Raw genomic sequence first — 20565 nt, 5'->3', positions numbered from 1 at the left:
CAGAAGTTGGATATACGAGCTTCCCTCTCAGAGCTCCTAAGGTGACTAGATGAGTGTCCTCTAGAGCTCAGTGTTGGTAGGCTGTGTCCAGACATCAGGTCTTACTGATCACCTATTGCTCACAACAGTCTGGAGTTGCTGCTAATAACAGCACATGATGTCGTTTAAGAAGCATGCTGGCCTCAGCAGCAGCCTCATCAGCACATCACAATCCACAGGAAGGCTAAGGTTTCTCTTTTCAAACGATGAGTCAAACTAAACTATTACACTAGATTCTAATTTGCATGAAATTCTTTTTCTACCTAGACCACTCAAGGAAGAAAAAAATCTACCATTATTGCTATAGTCCCACATTTTGAGGGTAAATGTAAACAAGCTGATAATAATCAAATTCATCAATAAAATTGACTGAGGTCATAAGCAAAGAGGGATTAACAAGAAAATAACAATACCACCCATGATGGTAAAATTCCAGCACTCAGAAGTCTGAAGCAAGAGGGTTGCAAGTTCAAGGTTAACCTAGAGAACTTAAAACCTTGTTGAAGAAGCTAAATAACACTCTGCAGTTGGCACAACAGTTGACTTTATTTGCTGTTTTTGTTTGTTTTGTTGGCTGTTCTTTTTGTTGCTGCTGTTGTTTTGTTTTGTTTTGTTTTGTTTTGTTTTGTTTTTGAGACAGGGTCTCTCTATATAGTCCTGTCTGTCCTGGAACTCACTGTACACAACACGTTGGCTTCAAATTCAAGAGATCCTCAGGACTTTGCCTTCCAAGTGCTAGGATTAAAGGCATGCATCACTGCGCCAGGCTACCACCTTGCTTTACTAAAGTGCTGGGTTTTAGGTTTGCTTTATCCCAATTCTGGCGCCTAGGTTAGTTTGGCCTGGTTTCTGGATCTTCCCCTGTGTGGAGGCCCTCAGGCAAGAGGATACGTAACCTCCTGGAACATCATTTATTCTCTCCTCCTAGGGATGTTGTGCAGAGAGTAGTACATGTCTTAGCCTGATGCCTAAGAGGTACCCAGTTATTGTTCTGTCCTTTTCAACACTGTTAGAATCAACCTCACCTAATTCAGCCAATGTCATCAAAATAGAGCCACCATTTGTATCAACCCTACCTGAGGCATTTTGGTGCATGATAGGTCCACAGTTATTCTGCCTTCCCACATATGTAAAGATTCTGTAAAGAACAGTAAAGAACAAGCTCCCAGCCTTACGTGTCATAAAGTGAGAACTCAGAGTCACTCTTCCTGCAGCTCAGTTCTCATGGCACAAGCATCAGAGGGGCTGATCATCTTTGCAGATGCACCCAGCTCTGTGTACAGGTAAGTAATCTGTCTGCAACCAAACTTCCACTGGAAAGCATGCCCACATCCTGGAAGTACATCGAGCCAACAAATCAACTACGTAGGTCCTCACTGTCTGTCAGATATTGCTATTAGTAGGAATCTGGCTGTTTCTTATAAGACTCTAAAATCTGTGCTGTCGCTGAGACCCACTGATGAATTCAGATGGTCCTTGCCTTCCTGGGACTCAGAGCTCTGTAGATGAGTCTTAAACCATAAATGATCCCCAAAGAGAACACCAAATGCCTGGAACCCAAGGGATGGGATAGCTTCTGATGCACTGGGACTAAGAGGAGCAGAAAAGCAAATCTGTGTGAGCTGTTTGAAGCTTAAGAGACAACTCCACATCACTCACCTACCACTTCTAAAAACTCAATAGAGACACTCAGATTTTGAAAGTGTTCACTTGGCCTTGCATTTCTGTCTGGATAGTAATTATCTGAGCGATGTAGGGACCATGGGAAGAGCTCTTTCTGGAGCTCAAATAAAAAAGCACCACCATGTATTTCAGTAAGAGATTTGGTCATTGAGTGTTTGGGAATCCTCTGGGGATCTTGTAACCACCCTGGAAGGTACCAGGAAACACCTACACTTGAAATATTAGTAACATGTAGCAGTGGCTTGATCCCAAGAAGCTTCTGGTTGCAAACAAAGATCAGTAGGCTAAGACCAGAGGGCTATAGCATGAGGCTCAAAGCAGAGCACTCAGCTGTAACTGAAGACTGAAGGAAGTTTTCAAGAAATCAGCACCGTTTCCTGCACATGAGCTATGAAGTCATAAATGTCCTCCAAGTTACTACCTATCTATTACTTTTCATTTTATAAATTATTTCAGATTATAAATGATAGTACAGGATTAAAATATGAAAGTCTGACAGTCAGCTTATTAATGATACTATGTATGATTAAAATGTGAAGGTCTGGTGATCTATTTGTGGTCAGTACATAAGCCAATTATAAACACAGCTAGTGATTTTCTCGTTTTTGTTTAATTGACAATTAAAATTAAATGTGTGTACAATGTGTATGTTTTGAAATACAATATACATTGATAATAGCTAAATCAAGTTAGCTAACACATGTTTACCTCATGTGTTATCATGTATTTGTGTAAGAATCCAGTCAGAGAAAGTAGATTTTAAAAAGTTCTTAGACTACTGATAAAATGGAGTTTTAGTTTACATTAAAAGAAAATTGTCATTTGCAAGAACGGATAGAACTGAAGGTCACTTTATTAGCAAGGTAAATCAGATTCAGAGAGACACATATCTTCTTTCACATGTTTTCATATATATTTAAATACTATATAAGTAATAATGATGTGAAAGTAGGAGGAGAAACATTTGGGAAGAAGGAGACTAGGAGGAGAGAGGCAGAGAAAGTCAAGGGAGGGAAATGGAGTATGAATTCAGGCAAAGCACTAGATAAGAGGGTTAGAAAATATCATAGCCACGCCCACCACGTTGTACAATGAGCATATGCTAATAATTTTTAAACACAAGCATAACACAGCACTGGCACCTGCATATGTCTATGGGCATTTTCTTGACTGATATGGGAATGTTCACCCACCTGTGGGTGGTGCTGTCCCTGGTCTTGGACTGTATGAAAAAGCAAGCTGGACAAGGCACAGAAAGGAAGCTGGTAAGCAGTTGCCTCCATGGTCTCTGCTTCAGTGTCAGCCTCTGGGTTTCTGCTGAAGTCTGTGCCCTGGCTTCCCTCCATGATGGACTGTGAAGTGGAAGTGGAAGCCAAACACACTCTTTCCTCCCAAGTTGTTTTTTGTCATGGTGTTTTGTCACAGTGACAGAAAGCAACCTAGGACACTCATATTTTAATTGTCTAGATGAAATTTTATACTATCTAGCCAGCATCTACCCAGAATCCCTCATTACACTCTGCACTTCTGAGAACAGGAAAGCTGTCTTTCTGTTCCTGTCTTTCTCTTACTGCAATGCACTCTAGGTTTATCTACATAGCCACAAATGACAATTTTCTAAATTTATGTTCAAAAGCATTTATGCAATTGCTGGACTCCACAGCATAAAAACAGTTGCATGATTTAGCTGCCGACTTAACACTCTCCACTGTTCCTTCCACAGACATGGAGGTGAAGCAGATCAACAAGCGTGCCTCCGGCCAAGCTTTCGAGCTGATCTTAAAGCCACCATCTCCCATCTCAGAAGCTCCACGAACTCTAGCTTCTCCAAAGAAGAAAGACCTGTCTCTGGAGGAAATCCAGAAAAAGCTGGAAGCTGCAGAGGAACGAAGAAAGGTAACTTTCTCCATGGAGTTTGTTGTCATGGTTGTTCTTGTTGTTCTTGTTTGGTTTGATCTGGTCTGGTCTGGTCTGATCTGGTCTGGTCTGGTCTGGTCTGGTCTGGACTGGTCTGGTCTGGTCTGGACTGGACTGGTCTGGTCTGGTCTGGTCTGATCTGGTCTGGTCTGGTTTGGTTTGGTGTTTCTTTTGGTTTCCTGAGACAGGATTCCCCTGTGTAGCACTGGGTGTCCTTGAACCTGTTCTGTAGACCAGGCTGGACTCAAATTCATAGAGGTTTTTAAGGTCTCTCCTCTCTTCCTTTCATTTACATAGACACACACAAGAGAGGGGGAGGAAGGGAGGAAGACATAGAGGGAGAGGGAGAGGGAGAGGGAGAGGGAGAGGGAGAGGGAGAGGGAGAGGGAGAGGGAGAGGGAGAGGGAGAGGGAGAGGGAGAGGGAGAGGGAGAGGGAGAGGGAGAGGGAGAGGGAGAGGGAGAGGGAGAGGGAGAGGGAGAGGGAGGAGAAAGAAATTCAATCAGAGATTCCAAGAGACAATGATACCTGAATGAACTGCACTATCTGAACTATCTTCAGTTTTCTACAGTAGGATACTAGGAAAACTATGAACATTAAGACTAGAGGACAGGGGCAGGAGAGCTCAGTAGTTAAGAGCACTTACTGCTCTTACAGAGGACCCAAGTTCCATTCCAAGTATCCACTTCAAGGGACTCACCTCTGGCTTCCACAGGAAGCTTACACTTGCACATACCATCCCCACTACACACACATATAATTAAAAATAAATATTTTGAAAATTTGAGATCAGTAAGATAAGATATGCTGGCAAACCTATGAATTTAAAGTGTCCTGTCTAGATGTACCTTCCCCAGCAGGCTGCATTTTCCTGTCAGGCATCTTTTACATAATCCTTCTTTGCACTGTATTTCCCATTTGCTTTATCATGATGTATTTTAGACTCATGAAGTCACTATGAGTATCCTGCACACACAGGCCTATTATGTGAATTATATAAGTTATATAATTTATGATATGAATTATAAAATATAAATATATTTATTACATGAATGAAGCTCCCATTTTAATATTTATTTTTTATGTTGTCTACAAAAAGTCTGCCAATATATTAAACACTATAATTTATTAATATTTTTATAAAGTCAGATGTAAGATGGAGAAACTGAGCTATTAACTCAGGTAAATGCACAAGATTTAATTTTTTTGTTGCCTCTAGTTGCTTCCTGATTATAATTATATATAATTATTATATATAATATATATATATATTTATATATAATTTATATATAATTATATATATACTATGTATAAATATATAATTATATATAATTATTATAAGACATAATCAACTGTCTTCTCTAAAGTGCTGAAGTGCCTACTGCACCCTGGGCAATTTAAGTTCTCACTCACTAGGCAGAGGCACCTTCTAAGGGCACAGAACATCCAGGAAGATCTACACATGGAGCACACATATACACAGGCATACAGGCACAGAGACACATGGACACACAGACACACAGACACACAGACACACAGACACACAGACACACAGATACACAGACACACAGGCACACAGACACACAGACACACAGACACACAGATACACAGACACACAGGCACACAGACACACAGACACACGTTCAAACTTGACATGGAGCTTATAATACAAAATCAGTGTCTGGTCCAAAGTTAAAATTCAGAAAGGAGACTTGAGCTTCAAGGATTAGTACACTAATGGCATTTGCAGCTACTGTACTTAATTAACAGAAAATGGCCAAAGAAAAAAGAACACAGAGATAATAAAAATTAACTAGATGTTAATTTATAAAACTTATAAAACTCCCTGAGGCAACTAATTAATGGTTCTTGTAAAACTCCTACATCCTGACAGCAGTAAACTATTATTAACAGTTACTTAAACAATTAAACTGGGAAAAAAATCAAACTGGAAATTGACTGTGTAGCTAATGGACATTGACCAAAAGAATCAGCTGACATTTTGATATTCAGAAAATAAATATTTTTTGGAACCTTTTTTTAAATGGTGTATTTCATTAAATTATTGTGCAATTTGGAAAGTTTTCAATGGAGAAATCACCATGTGGATTATGTTCTGGTAGTAGAGTTGTAATTAGGAAAAAGGACAGCTAATTAAGAGAAAGAACCAACTTAAACATTCAGCCATTGATTTTGTTTCTCTATTGGATTGTACTAACTTAATTAGCACTCGTGTGAAAAACTGTTGATTCGCTTTAAAAAGTCATCAGCGAGTGTACATATCTCAGGAACTATCAAGCACACACAGACAAGGACATGCAGATAACCCTCACTCAGCTTTTCATACTGTTTTGAGTAGACAGGGTGGTTTACCCCTGCGGTAACTTTCAGTCCATTTTATCCCTCTGTGGCTAGTAGCCATTCAAGCCATGAGGTTAGAGAGGATTTGGAACTAAACAGTCAAGGGGTAGCTACAGAAGCGATGATAGCTGAATTTACATTATGATGCATTATCATCAGGGAAACTGTGTGCATGGCAACACTTCATCTCTAATTGGTTTCACTTCCAGGGGAGTTCAGTTGCCCTCAGTGCCCAACCACTTTGTAACAGCACAGCAGTTCTGGCAGCAACAGAACTTCTCTTTCTTTTATTTTTTTCTTTTTTTATTGGATATTTTATTTATTTACATTTCAGATGTCATCCCCTTTGCCACCCCTGACAGAAACCCCCTTTCCCAACCTTCCTCCTCCTTATTGCTTTTATACCATTTTAGTTACATGCAAGTACTAAGATCAGTTCTAGGCTGAGGAACTAGCAATACAATAGATGCAAATAGTCAAGGAACAAGCAAGACAATAAACACAAATAGTCAAAGAACAAGCAAGGCAGTAAACAACGGCCTGTAAACACTCCTGTGATCACTGTTTCTAAGGGCTCATCAGGATGACCAAAATATCTGAGCCGACTTCCCTGTCCTAGCCCAAAATCAAGCCTGAAGCCTACTCCTTGTTGTAGCCTAAGGTTTAGATTCCTGCCGGAAATTACTTCTTTGTTCTAGCCTAAGATTTAGATTCCTGCCGGAAATTACTTCTTTGTTCTAGCCTAATGTCAGATTCCTGCTTGAAGCCCATTTCCTTGTCCTTGGCCAATGACAGATTCCTGCTAAGCAGCCCCAAAAGCTCTCCACATTTCCCCCCTTTTTATTTCATATACAATACAGTCTGTCTTAGGTTGCTCTGAAAAGAATGCCTTCCTTACACATCATGGTTGTTTTATTGCCCTAAGTATTACAGAATCTTGGTTTTCAGATAAAAGCTTGAAAGTACTAAAAGTGAGTTAGGCTTTAAGCAGAAGCAAGAGGGTAGTGGGCTTTATTGTTGCTGGTATAACAACTTTACTTACATTAATTGCTAGCACCACTGCTTCTGCAATTGCTTTGATACAAGAACTTACTACTTTTGTTAATCATTTTGAAAATGTTACTAATGTTTTGAGTATATAAAAGGATTTAGATAGGCATTTGGAACATCAGATTGATGCTCTTTATCTTATTCAAATTATTGGAAAGAGGTTCAGAGTTTAACAGTAAGGCACCATCTCGAGTATCATGCCAAATATCAATGGAGTTATGTTACTTCTAAAATTTACAATGATAGTCATTATAATTAGGAAAAAGTTTAAAGACACTCACAGGGTATTTGGTATAATTCTAATACCACTCTAGATGTTTTAACTTTGCATAGTGAGATTATGAATTTAAAGAATACTGCTCTGCTGAGCGTTGAAGTGGCTGATACTGCTGATAAAATTATCCATGGCTTGAGGTCAGTATTTCCATTTTGGTCAAGCTTCAAGAATGGCATATATAGCTTGATCATGCTAGCCCTTTTGTCCTGGAAATACTTTTATTCATATCCATGTTGTTAAACCTTGTCTTTAACAACGTCAGCATGTTGGCAGCCAAAGTACAGGACTTGAAACTGAAAATGGACCCCCAGACAGAGTTATTAATTTAATAGGCTGGCAAGCCAAGAATGGGTAAGATTCTGCACAAAGCCTTACTAACCTAAGACATAAGTGCATTGCTTTTGATAATGCATATTCCACAACTGGTAAGGAAGGCATTCTTGTCAGAACTTCTCTTTCTTGAAAGCAGGTTGCAGCCATGGTACCCAGGCTAAAGAAATGCAGGAGTGCAATGCTCAGTCCTGGGCTGATCACCCACCACTGCCCAGAAATGACCAGGCAGAATCTGGGAGTGAGACAAAAAAAAATTAAGGTGACTCAGCAAAAAAAAAAAAAAAAAGTAAGAGTGGAGCTTAGAGACACAAAATCACAGGTATGGTCACTCTAACACCTGGGACATTACTTAGCTCACATGCTATTCAATGTGTGCTTATTTGCCTGCTGACATCCTATTTTGCAGTTTTTATCTAAATGGAAAGCAAAAGGCTGTGTGTGCATGCCATTGCATAAAACTGCATTGCTGCTTAGAAATGCAGTAAACTATATACACACTTAAATTTTTAGTGAACAGATAAAAACAGAAATATATTAAAGTAATTTTATTAATACTTTAAGTTATTCATACTCAAAACATTGTATCAATTTGTGATCAATAAAGAACTACTAATAAGAGAGAGAGATTTTTTTTTTCATACTGTTTTAAGTATACAGTGTGGTTTACCCCTTCGGTGACTTCAATTCATACTATCCCTCTGCGGCCAGTAGCCACTCAAGTGAACAGACCTACGGGCTACTAGATCAAACAACTTTTATAAGGAATGGAAAAACTTAGCATCTGCTTTTTGAATTGATACCAAATAATTACTCAGAGTCAACATTTTTAAATATATCACCGCTATGCGTTACCTCTGCATAGGAGTTTAGAAAGTAGAGAACTGTCCCTTGCTGTGTTATCAGGGCTAGCACAGGACAGATTTAGGACCTATGGCCTGCCCACTCTCTTCCTGGCTTCCTGTCGTCTCTGTTCACATACTGTCCCTGTGACTTACCAGGAGTGTCCTCCCTTACTCTCTGCTCTCCAGCTTTACCTTCTCAGAAAGTGGCATGATTAGGAAGAATATATTTATTTGCATTACTACTTATTTAACCATTGTCTCCACTAAACTTCATGAAAGCAGAGATGTGTGTTAACAGTTCTTGGCTATATCACTACAAATTTTACTCTTTTAGGTGAATAAAAAATTTAAAATTTAAAAAATTAAAATTCCCATGTTAAACTAACAATATGTAAGCTTTATAAACATTGTATTCCATGCTATCACCCCAAAGAAAAATTATAGGCAGTAAGTTTCCAAAGGACCTCTGCTGACGTTGAAATCACACAGTTGACATATATTTAGGACCTGCTCCTCACCCTAACTCTAGGAACTGGGCTTCCTCTCACTAAGGGACCAATAGCCAATCATAAGCATGCCATGACATATAACACAAAGTCAAGCATGATTGAGGAAACAAAACATGAGGGTAGTGTGTTCAAGTGGTAAGAGCGGAAGGTGCAGAGGCTCTGGGGTTGGAAGGTTCTGGTGTGTTTGAGAAACACCATGAAGGCCTGAGAGACAGAAGCAGTGAGCACAGGAGGCGAGTGAAGTTGCCAGCAGCAGAGCTTGAAAGGCTTGCAGTTCAGGTGAACGAAGGGAAAAAGAAAACCATGTCAGTTCTTGGCGTGACCCAGAACACAGTTTTGAAGAAAATTCTATTTTTAAAGGGGAAAAAGGAGAGCCAGGCACTGGTGGTGCATGCCTTTAATCCCAGCACTCAGGAGGCAGAAACAGGAGGTCTCTGAATTTGAGGCCACCCTGGTGTACAAAGAAAGATCCAGGACAGTCAGGACTACACAGAAAAACCCTTTCTGGAAACAAACAAACAAGATAAACTAGAAAAATGGTGTTAGAAAAATAGGGAAAATGGGAAATTGTGATAGAAAAAAATCAAACAAATGGTTTCAAAACTAAGGTTATTCAGAAACAAATATAACGAACACGTGTTTTGAAGGCTGTGGTTTCACACTAGCGGACAGGCAAGTTGGGAGAGAACGCTAGGCCAGAGCCTACTCTCTATGTAGTAAAGAGATATTAAAATTTTTTTTACATAGAACAAATGCTTCTAGACCTTAAAAATAAATAAATGAAAGTTTTTAAAACTGCTGAAAACCAAGGCACAGGATTCAGCCATCATCACACATCTCAATGCCCTCCTCAGACATGACAAAGTTTTAAAGATTCTGCCCAGAAATCACACAACATCTACATGTGCGTTAATAATACTTTTGCTGTTGTTATAAACAAAGTCAATTGTTACTGCCAATCAATATCCCTGGTTATCTTAAGGTAGTAAGCATTTTTCTTGTTAAACTGCCATAATCCTAATTCCACATAAGGACAGGGGTAGACTTGGGCAGGGGTGTAACGTATGATTTTTGTTAGGACTTTATAAACACAATCCCACTTATTAGGGTCTGTCGCTGGGAACCCAAAAGCCCTCTGTGGGCCTGGGGTCCAAGTTGTGCAGACAGGGCTCTCCGAAGTCAGGGCTGGAAGGCAGCTGAGCAAGTATGTCCACGGGCATCAGATGTGCTGGGTATTAAAGATCCTGGCAGTTTCCCAAACTCCCTAGGCCACTTGCACACACTGCGGTAGCACTGACCATCTGGTGCTGAGCTTGGATGGACTTCACAGGCTCCTTCCAGCCAGGACCAATGCTGAGAAAAATGCTTATTCTAAAAAGAATGTAACACTTTTCTTGCTTTTTCTCCTTCATTAAAGTATCTCTGGTAAATGAGTGTCTATTTTTTGAAATTAAACTCTTCATCTTGCAACTGACCACATTTGGGAAATGACACTGACACTTTGGCTGGCCAGGCACGGTGCCCATTCATTCATCATCCGCACAGCAAGAGGCTACAGAATGAGGCTTGCACACATCCCCAGTGTGCTTGCATACGTCCTAGTGCATGCCTCCAACACTGTGCTGGGCCAGCCTCATGACTAGTGGCTTCTCTTTCCCTCATGCCCCAGTGCAGGCAACCTGTGGTCTCATTATCTGCAGCAGAATACAGAGTCTTTCAAATCATCCCAGACCATGTGATTATTAGAATGTCTGCAATTGAACCTATCTCTCCACTTAACAGCTAATGCCTTTGGGCAAGTCATCTAAAGTCTGTCTTCTCTTACCCATGATCCTAGCCCCCCACACCTCCATGGCTGTGATGAATGCCATGACCAAAAGCAACTTGGGAAGGAAGGGGCCTGTTTGACTTAGACTTCCAAGTAACAATCCCTCCCTGAGAGAAGTCAGGCCAGGAACTCAAGGTGGAACCTGGAGCAGAGATCAAGGAGGAATATCACCTGCAGGCTTGCTTACTCTGCTTTCTTATACAGCCCAAGCCCACCTGCCCCAGGGTGGTCCCACCACAGTGAGCTGGGCTCTTCTATATAAATCATTAGTAAAGAAAAGGCCCACACATGTGCTCACGGCCAATCTGATGGTGGCAATTCCTCCACGGAGACCTCCTCTTCCCAAGCTGACAAAAAATGAACCAGCACACTCACTTATTCAAAGGACTTGTGTCACACAAGGGAGGCATTACTCTCTGCAGACAGATAAGGAGCAGCATAAGGGGTGGGCTACCCCTCGACTGAAATGCACCCAGCTCTGGCCGTGCAAGGATTATGGTCCAGCAAATGATTTTACAAAGGAAAGCAGTTCTGATTAACAGTGCAGCCACATAGTAATTTACACATGTTTTAAATATAAATTAGTCTTTATCCTAATACATAGAATAAGCAGCTTGATGAATAATAGATTCATACATAGGTTGGGCCAATTAAAACTGGCTTAAAACATTGATATTATTAAAAATGGTGTAAATTTAATGACACTTTATAAGCTTGATAAAACTGTACACTAAAATTGATTGAATTGAAAGGCTCTCCACTCAAACCAGTCCAACGGGACTTAATTCATGTATTAACATCACTTCACGGTGAGTTCTAATAACCTATGATGAACCTCCCTCTGAAAGAGAAGGGAGCTCCTTACTCCAAATGTAACACTGTACAGGGGACTCATTAACAGCCAAACCTGGTCACCTCGGCTTTTCCATCTGTACCTCTAAAGCTTTAGCAGGGCCTGTCTCATTCCTTCTCCTTGAGAAGCTGTGCATTTGTCAAGCCATGGCCTCTGTGGGGTCAGAACTGGGTGCAGCTTACACAGTCACCAAACTTCTCATGCTGCTGGCTCTCAGTCTTTATGGGAAGGAGCCTCTACTTCCTACAATAACTCTAGGATACATGACCTTCTCCCCCAGTGACAGGCTGTAACCACACAAAAGTACAAATCTCTCCTCAAAGCGGGAGTAATGAGGGTTTAATCTTGAGTCAACTATGAGCAACTATGTCCTGGGAACACAGTTCTGATTTCCTCCAATACCAGGTCAAAATATGGTAACAGTTTCATTATGATTTATATTACAGAACAAAAGGAATAATAAACCAAGACACTCTTCAAATAGCTGGTGGAAACATACAATAGGCAGGTCACAGCCAAGCACAGAAACCTCCATTATAGGCCTCACTGCTGGGTGAGGCTTTGGGCTTGGTGAAACCTCATGTAGCAGCAGGAGAATGTGTATTTCAAAAGTCATGGAAAACCAGTGCATCTAAAGTGTAGTCTTAAATCCTTTAGTATAAAAGGGAAGTGAGTTTTATAGACCAGTTAACTCAGATTTATCATCCAATTCATTTGTGCAGTAATTAAACTCTTAGACTCAGTGGCATAAGAGACACTAATTAACCTCTTTGCAAAATGTTCGAGCATTCCTACATGGACAATAACTCTCCTGCCTGTCTCATCACTGTGCCTTCATGGGCCTCTCACGGAGTCTTTACAGTGATCCCCAGTTCTTTATGAGGATGTGCACAAAAGATGTCCACCAGCAATCTGCCTCCATTTCTCAAACAGTGAGCTAGAATAACATCTCCCAGGATGTTACATTTGAGTGGCTCTATCTTCCTTGACGTACTTCTGCATCCTATCAGCTGGCCACGATCTTGCCCAAGTCTCCATTTCAATTCTCGGAGACGTTCTGTGTCAGAAGCACACTCTGAGCCAGGCCCCTCGAGGCCAAACTCTTACCTTTGGACATTCAGTGCAGCAGCTTTGGGCAGGTTCCATCCTTCAAAGCCACACCTGTATGGCATGCAGTGAGAATGTTACTCCACATGAAAATAGGAACGTGCTTCCACTTAGATCATGTGTTGTCACTGTTCCGCCTTCATGCTCATTTTATGCCATGTCTTTGTATAATTCGCTGGACTTAGTGCTTATTTGCTCACTGATATAAATACTGGAATCAAAGCCAGTCTTCTTCCTGGGTAGTACAAGTGCAAGGATAAGCCATATTTATTTTTCTCCAAGGAATAACACCAGAACTGTTATAGGCAGAAAGAACTTGTCAGTGAGCTGCAATAAGGACCTCAGTGAGGAGAGACAGCCACAACTATGGCTTTCTTCTTTTTTGGCCAAAAGGTCACTAAATTTGAATAAATGTTTTCAAGTCTCTACAAATAATTTATTTTATGTGTGGGGTGCTTTGTCTACATGTTTGTCTGTATACTGTGTGCATGCCTGGTATCTGAGGAGCCAGAGGAAAGCATTGGATTTCCTAGAACTGGAGTTGAAGACAGTTGTATGTTGCCATGTGGGTGCTGGATAGCAAGCCTCAGTCTCCTTCAGGAGCAGCAAGTGCCCTTTACCACTGAGCCATGTCTCCAGCTTGAGAGAATTTATTATAGCTCCTGGGAAAAGGGAAGGACAGGAGTGTAAGAAAAAGAAAACGTGAATTTGATGAACAAAAGTTGAGCAGCTCCTATAGGGCCCACCCTACACTTAGTCAGAAATAGTGGGGTAGAGAGAAAGGCAGAAGAGAAAGAAAATCCAGCCCCAGGCCTTTCCCATTTTCTTCAGGCTCCCACAGAAAGCTGTGGTCCACTGAATCATTCTAACGCTGCATGTTGCATAAATCCTTAGCAACATCTTATATTTTTAAAAAATGAAAGAAAAGACTGACCACGTAGTCTACAAAATGGCTCCTTAATGAGAGCTAATATTATTTCTAAGACGCTCTGTCCAAAAATTTTAGGGAGCCATGTCTCCACTGAGGTATTCCGGAAGTGCTGAAGTCTACAGGCTGCGCAGGGTAAAGAGTGTCGTTCACAGCTGCGGCACTGGATCCAGCACTTAGCTAAGTCGGCATCCGGAGAAGTATAACTGATGTGTTTCCTCCCCAGTCTCAGGAGGCTCAGGTGCTGAAGCAGTTGGCAGAGAAGAGGGAGCACGAGCGAGAGGTCCTCCAGAAGGCTTTGGAGGAGAACAACAACTTCAGCAAGATGGCGGAGGAGAAGCTGATCCTGAAAATGGAACAAATTAAGGAAAACCGTGAGGCTAATCTAGCTGCTATCATCGAACGTCTGCAGGAAAAGGTAAGGGCGGAGAGTGGAGTGGGGACATACAGGTGCAGCACAGCGTGGGAGCCGTGAGTGGGCTGGGGACCAAGGCAGGACAGCCAGCCTCAGGTTGCTGCTCGCCATGGAGCTTGTCCCTGTGGCCTGACCCCGGAGTGGAATAAAGGAACCCTTGTCAAACACTCAGGAAAGGAAGGCTGGTTTCAAATGTGTATGCGTCTTTACAAATCGTATTGGAAAAATAGTAACTTGTACATATTTAATATTTACCTGATCATATTAACGCTATACTACTTAATCTTAATATAAAATTAACAACTATTATTTATTTAAAGTAATATATATTTAATCCAAAGACTAAATTTAAAATATGTATTGATCATAAGCCCATTTTCTTCATGTAACAAAATCTACAAGGAAATCTGGAGCATGGGAAACATCACAGAGGTCATCACCATGTTCTGGAGTCCTCAGGCCTTTTTTATTAACCCTCTGTACATGTGCACATATGCACATGCACACACACACGCACACGCGCGCACACGCACACACAAACACACATTTCATCTCCCAAAAGCTTGCCTTTGGGGGAAAAATGCACATTGTAGCTGTGAATAGCTTTCCTTTTCCATTTCCAGAAATTGGATTGAGCTTGAAAAATAGGAAAGATGCACCGACACAGCTCACCTCCCTGCCTGCTCTGGTGGCCCTTTTGTATCAGGCACTGTAGGTGTGAGAGACACGGCCATTGTCTTCTAAGGACTGAGAGTTTACACTCATGCTCATAATCCTCCTGCCTCAGACTCAGAGCTCAGATTGCAGGCATGCGCCATAGTATCCAGCTACAGTCTTTTTAAAAAATATTATTTCCCAGAGGTCTTTTAGATGGAATGTGTTCTTCCTGAGATTTTTGAGGTCTCTGCCCAGAAAAATGCTGTAGGCTCCAATACAGAAAATAAAACACTGAGGTCCTTAAAGATTTGTGAGCACATCCTAGAGAGGTGGGCAGAAGCCAGGAGAGCCAACTTTAGATTAACTTTTTAAAATTTATAAACAGGTGTGCCCTTGCTCTTCAGAACAACATCCTGTCTCCCCCAATGTCTCAAGTCAGACTTTGGCTCTCTACAGGTCACAGGTGGTGGCACCAAAGCAGGTGCTTCACTGAGATCCAGGACAGCCAAGCTTCCTTTGTCTTTATCTCCTCCCCTCTTCCTCGGTTTACCAGTTTTTTCTGAAGAGCTCCTAGCCTCCACCTTGCAGCATAAGCCCAGAAAAAATTCAGTGAAGTTGCCAGGGATGCACTCTGCTGATCTCACTCTAAGCCAGCCTCACCTTGGGTATCCACACTGTCACTAGCTGTCCAGGAGAGCCACTGGTTTGGAATTATATGTATGCAAACCTATAGCTTGTCCCTCTTGATGTTATTTGTAAAGTAATTCATAAAGTTGGCATACCTCACAAGAGCAAGACAAAAATCAAAGGAGTGTCCAGCAAAGCTCACACAACCAGGTTTACCTCACCAACTAGAACTGTAGAACTCAGGAAGGAAGAGACCTGATCTCTGCATAGTGAGCAGTCTTGTGTCTCATAAACCAACCAGCATCAAGTATATGTGTCATAGCCATTACTTAAGTGACAACAGCAATACACAGTATGATTTGGCTTAAAGTGAAAATATTTTCCCTTAAGAGAACAAGATTCTTGTCCTGTGAGGCAATTTTGATAATATATAAGTGTAGATTTTAATCATTATGGAGTCACATGTGTTTTTACCTTGCATTCTTCTCCTCTGACTTATATTCATTTTCTTGTTGTTCTGATTCACAAATGCCACTGGTGTGACCAGTTACTAATGAATGTGTCTGATGAATAATAATGAAGGGGGAAGGGGTGATACCCAGCCATTACTGATTGCTCAATATAGGACGGGCACTTTTGCATGTATTATCATGTTTAATCCAAATAGCCAGGATACCAAAAAAATATTGCTATTCCATTCCACATCTAAAGAACCTGTTCCTAAGGAGACTACATTTGGCCATGATTGTAGAGCAAGCAGAGGAAAGAATGTAGAACGCAAGTCTTTCTCAGACCAAAGTGTGTTGTGAGCTGAACTGATACTCTTTTCAGTCATTGAGCACTGACCGTAAGCATTAGAAGTCATACTCCATGGTTTCCTTCATCCCATGTCCTCCAGCATCTTAATGTATGACAGCAGGACTTTCATGAGCTCTTCCAACTTATTTCTGACCTTTCTTTTATACCATTGGCTCATAACCATTAATAAGAAGAAAGGAACCTGACAGCGCCATCATCATCTTGCATTTAAATAAACTTAAAAAATTAGATTTCATAGAATTATTACCAGAGGTCATATAGTACCTGTTCTTATTATCCTTGATATCTGCAGCCATTAAAGAGGCATTAAGAGATAAAGGAAGAACAAGAAATGACCTCACACTTCTTGGCTTCCAAAACAACATCTGTAAATCACATATTTTAGAGGACTTTCTGAAATCACCCTTCAAAGATGTCTTATTTTAAAAGTACTGTGTACAGTGTCAAAATACTATTACATTTCCCCTGAGAAGAGGTGGCAGAAAAACTGAAGATTCTTTTGTGAATTTAGATATGCATGGGCCGAGCTACTACAGATTCAGGACCTCTAAGTATACCTGAAAAATTAAGTATGAGATCCATAATGAAGTAGACATTACTAAAGAAGCAAGTCCTCAGAGAACTTTGTAGATATTGTCATTAGTGAATTTCATAGACATTATTCTTATGAACTTCATAGGTATTGTCTTTAGTGAACTTCATAATGTTCTGAATGAACTCCATAGACAATATCCTCAGTGAAACTCTGTAGACAAAGTCCTTATGAAAGCCATAGACAAAGTTCTCCTTAGAGAACTTTATAGACAATATTCTTAGAGAACTTCATAGACAATGTCCTTAGTGAATTTCACAGACGTTATCCTTATGAACTAACGTCCTTAGTGAACTCTGTATACAGTGTCTATACTGAACTTCATAGCCAAAACCTCACTGCTACCTTGGCAGCTCTCAGCTGGAATTTTCTGGTCACTGGGCAGTTTTCTGGTGAGATTACTGTGCAGGCCTACCCTTGCTTACACAGCATTTTCACATCAACACATCAGGAGTGTGCATTTCCCATTGTGGCTGTAAAGTTTGTCTAAATCTCCTTTTGAAGTTATCTGGAACTCAGACGACGTCGTTGAATGCCTTTGGCAAGCCTATAGCTTTACTGATTCGAGTGAGAAGTGAAGTAAGCTAGCAACGCTAGTTGCAGTGCTCACCCTTGCGGAGCTGCCATTCCTCCTTGAAGCTCCGTCGTGTCCAAGGTAGGGAAGGTGTCAGCATCTTCCCAGTTTTCATACAAGCCCAGCATTCACTAATGACTCTATCTGTGAGAGAAAGGGACACCACTGCAGTTTTTCTTCATAATAACGGAACAAAAGAAAAATTGGCTGCATCTGTTCTGATTTCCTCACATTTCCAAACAAAATTTGATTTCTCTACATATGCCTTTTTCCCTTCTCTTCATTGTATATGAAAGGCTCACTTAAACCAATTAAATTACATTACTTTGAAAATCTTTCTCCAGAGTCAACTTCCTGATTCCTCAAAATTTTTAGCTTTGAGGGAAGTACAGGATATGTGATACTTTTTCCCGTTCCTACCCCATCAACCTGAGAGGCAAGAAGCATTTTCACATTTATATATATATATATATATATATATATATATATATATATATATATGTGTGTGTGTGTGTGTGTGTGTGTGTGTGTGTGTGTGTATGTGTGTATATATATGTATGTGTATATATACACATATATGTACATGTATGTGTATATATATACACATATATATGTATATATGCATACATATATATACGTATATACATATATAAGTATAACTAATGTTGAATATAACCACCTGCTAGCTGTATGAACTTGGAAAAGTTACTCAGCCTTTCTATGCCTTGGTTTCTTTCTTTGTAAAAATGGATATAACGTTAGGGTACAGTTCCACATTAAAAAGCTTGCCTGTCATTTACTTGGCTCCAGGGTTGATCACCAGCCAGGGAAGGGCTGTTTAGGATAATAAAGACACTATATGTCTTGTAGTCTTCTCTACTGTGATGTCTCTTAGGCCCACATTTTCCTTGTGAAGAGAAGAAAATTCTTTTAGAAATTCTTATCTTTAGGTAGACACCACCCTGGGTTATTTTGGGCCAAACATGTCCAGCAACAGATAAGGTGGCTCTGTGAATTCTTGGGATCACGTGGGCTGACCCCTCTGCTCTTGCTGTTTCTAGGAGAGGCATGCCGCAGAGGTGCGCAGGAACAAGGAACTGCAGGTTGAGCTGTCTGGCTGAAGCAATGGCGGGTATGGCACGCCCCTCCCCTAGTAAATCCCCCTGCCTATATTATAATGGATCATGCGATATCAGTATGGGAAATGTATGACATGGTTTAAAAAGAACTCATTATGAAAAACAAAACAAAAAAAACAGAATCAAAAATAAAATAAAAATCAATGCGGTCTCTTTGCAGAATGTTTTGCTTGATGTTTAAAAAAGTACCTTGGATCTTATTTTGTAAATATTTACATTTTTGTTAAAAAATACAAGTATTGCATTATGCAAGCTATTTCATAATCTTACATGTCCTGTAACAGGCTTTTGATGTTGTGTCTTTCCACTCAAATGAATTTGCTAGGTCTGTTCTTTTGGAAGCTCCCCATGTTGAACTCAGTCCCTGCCCTTTTCATTCCAACTGAAAAATGAGGTCAGTAGACAGTCTATGGTGCTAGAAACCCACCATTGCCTAATGACCTAGATGACTCCATAATCTCTGAGCTTGACCAAGACCACACCTAGATCGTGGGTACTGTGTGTCCATGTGAACCTCTCCACATTTGCTCATAATCTGCTTCCTGCCTAGAAACCACAAAGCCAGGCTAAGGGTATCCATCAGTCATAGCACCCACTTCTGCTCCTCGTGGACTATGTGCTACACACGGGTTTGGGCTTTAGAAACAAACAGATACATGGGAAGACAGATCTGAGCGCAATCAAGGTAGAAGCCAAAGGCTGAACCTTCTAACGTGCTGATCACGAATGCAAAGCCAGAGGGTTCAAGCACCCGTGAAATTGGTCTTCATGAACTGGGCTTACTTCTCTTGTTTCAGTTATTATGGTGGAGTGAATTAATTAACATGTCGGGGTGGCTTATCTGTGGGTGCCATGAGTGATGATGTTCATTTTAACCTTTTGCCTGTAGTACAAGCACATAATGCTACTGAATATTTTTCCACTTGGAGACTGTGGGCTGGTTGTTGCATTAAAAACTCAAACAAAATCACAAACACTGTGGACTTTTACTCAAGCTGGTCTTTCTTCCCCAGTGTAGGGCAATCCTGCCTATAAACAAGACCAAATCACTCCATCTGTGATGCTGACGCAGTTAAGGGAGCTAGGCAGGGCGTTTGTGCCAAGTATAAGAATCAGCAGAGACCCAGCATACGTACCTATTGCAGTTTTGAAGTTGTTTCTCCCCAACTCCCAACTCCTGACGGTTGCTGCCTGCATATTTACTCCTCGTCAGTGCTATCTTCTTGTATGTCATTGTGAGCAAGCTGTGGTGAATAAAGAATTGGAGTTCTGTGAACTAATACCGGTTTGGTCTGGTCTCTTGACCCTGGTGCTGAGGTAGGAGGGATGCTGGATTGGGCAGTCTTGGGAGCATAGAGGCAGTAAAGAGTTTGGAGGAGGCCAACTGCCTGCTGGCTGGCTTCCCTTGTGAAGCAGCCGGCCACTTCTTTTCCTGCTTCCTTGGACAGGCTGACACAGTGGGGAAGGCCTTCAAACTGTTCCCCTAGCAACAGGCACAGTGAAGGAGAAACTGAAGGCCCAGGCTAGCAGTCCTGAGCAACCAAGCCTCATTCTGGGCATTGTGGGGTTCCTGGCACCACCTCGAGTTCTCTCATGCTGCCCACAGGACACCCCCAGCCTGGGCCGTCTGTTAAGATGTGACTTCCCTACCATACTGCCAAACTGTGTCCTGCCAACAAGCACACTGCACACATGGACACGGCAGGGTCCTGCCAGGGACCCAGATGGGTATTACACGACCAGACAAACAGCATCCAGTTTGAGCAGAAAGTCAGAACTAATTGGAACAAAGCAGATTTATGAATAAGTAAATTGGGCTGTCACAAGATCACTGGCTAAGTTTAAGCCAGTGAAACAGTGTCTCCTATGTCGCTTTGATGAGACTAGAACTCTCTATGTAGACCGGGTTGGCCTTAAACTCATTGTCTGTCTCTGCCTCCTAAGTACTGGGATTTCAAGACTACATAGTGAAGACTTGTCTTTATTTTTTTAATTAAATATATATATATATATATA

General features: G+C 41.1%; 1 protein-coding gene across 1 annotated transcript in view; it reads left to right on the top strand.

Annotated features, from left to right (window-relative positions):
* Stmn2 (stathmin 2) overlaps nucleotides 1-19829 on the top strand; it is a 47443-nt gene extending 27614 nt beyond the window's left edge. The window contains exons 3-5 of the mRNA XM_034517512.1: nucleotides 3446-3618; nucleotides 13953-14144; nucleotides 18472-19829. Coding sequence (XP_034373403.1) covers nucleotides 3446-3618; nucleotides 13953-14144; nucleotides 18472-18531 — 425 coding nt within the window. The 3' untranslated portion in view covers nucleotides 18532-19829. The remainder of the gene's footprint in view (nucleotides 1-3445; nucleotides 3619-13952; nucleotides 14145-18471) is intronic.
* The last annotated feature ends 736 nt before the right edge of the window (nucleotides 19830-20565 follow it).

This window comes from Arvicanthis niloticus, chromosome 13, assembly GCF_011762505.2.
Source record: "Arvicanthis niloticus isolate mArvNil1 chromosome 13, mArvNil1.pat.X, whole genome shotgun sequence".
NCBI classification, from domain to species: domain Eukaryota; kingdom Metazoa; phylum Chordata; class Mammalia; order Rodentia; family Muridae; genus Arvicanthis; species Arvicanthis niloticus.
The sequence above is the reverse complement of the archived record's forward strand: the minus strand, read 5'-3'. Positions and strand labels throughout refer to the sequence as shown.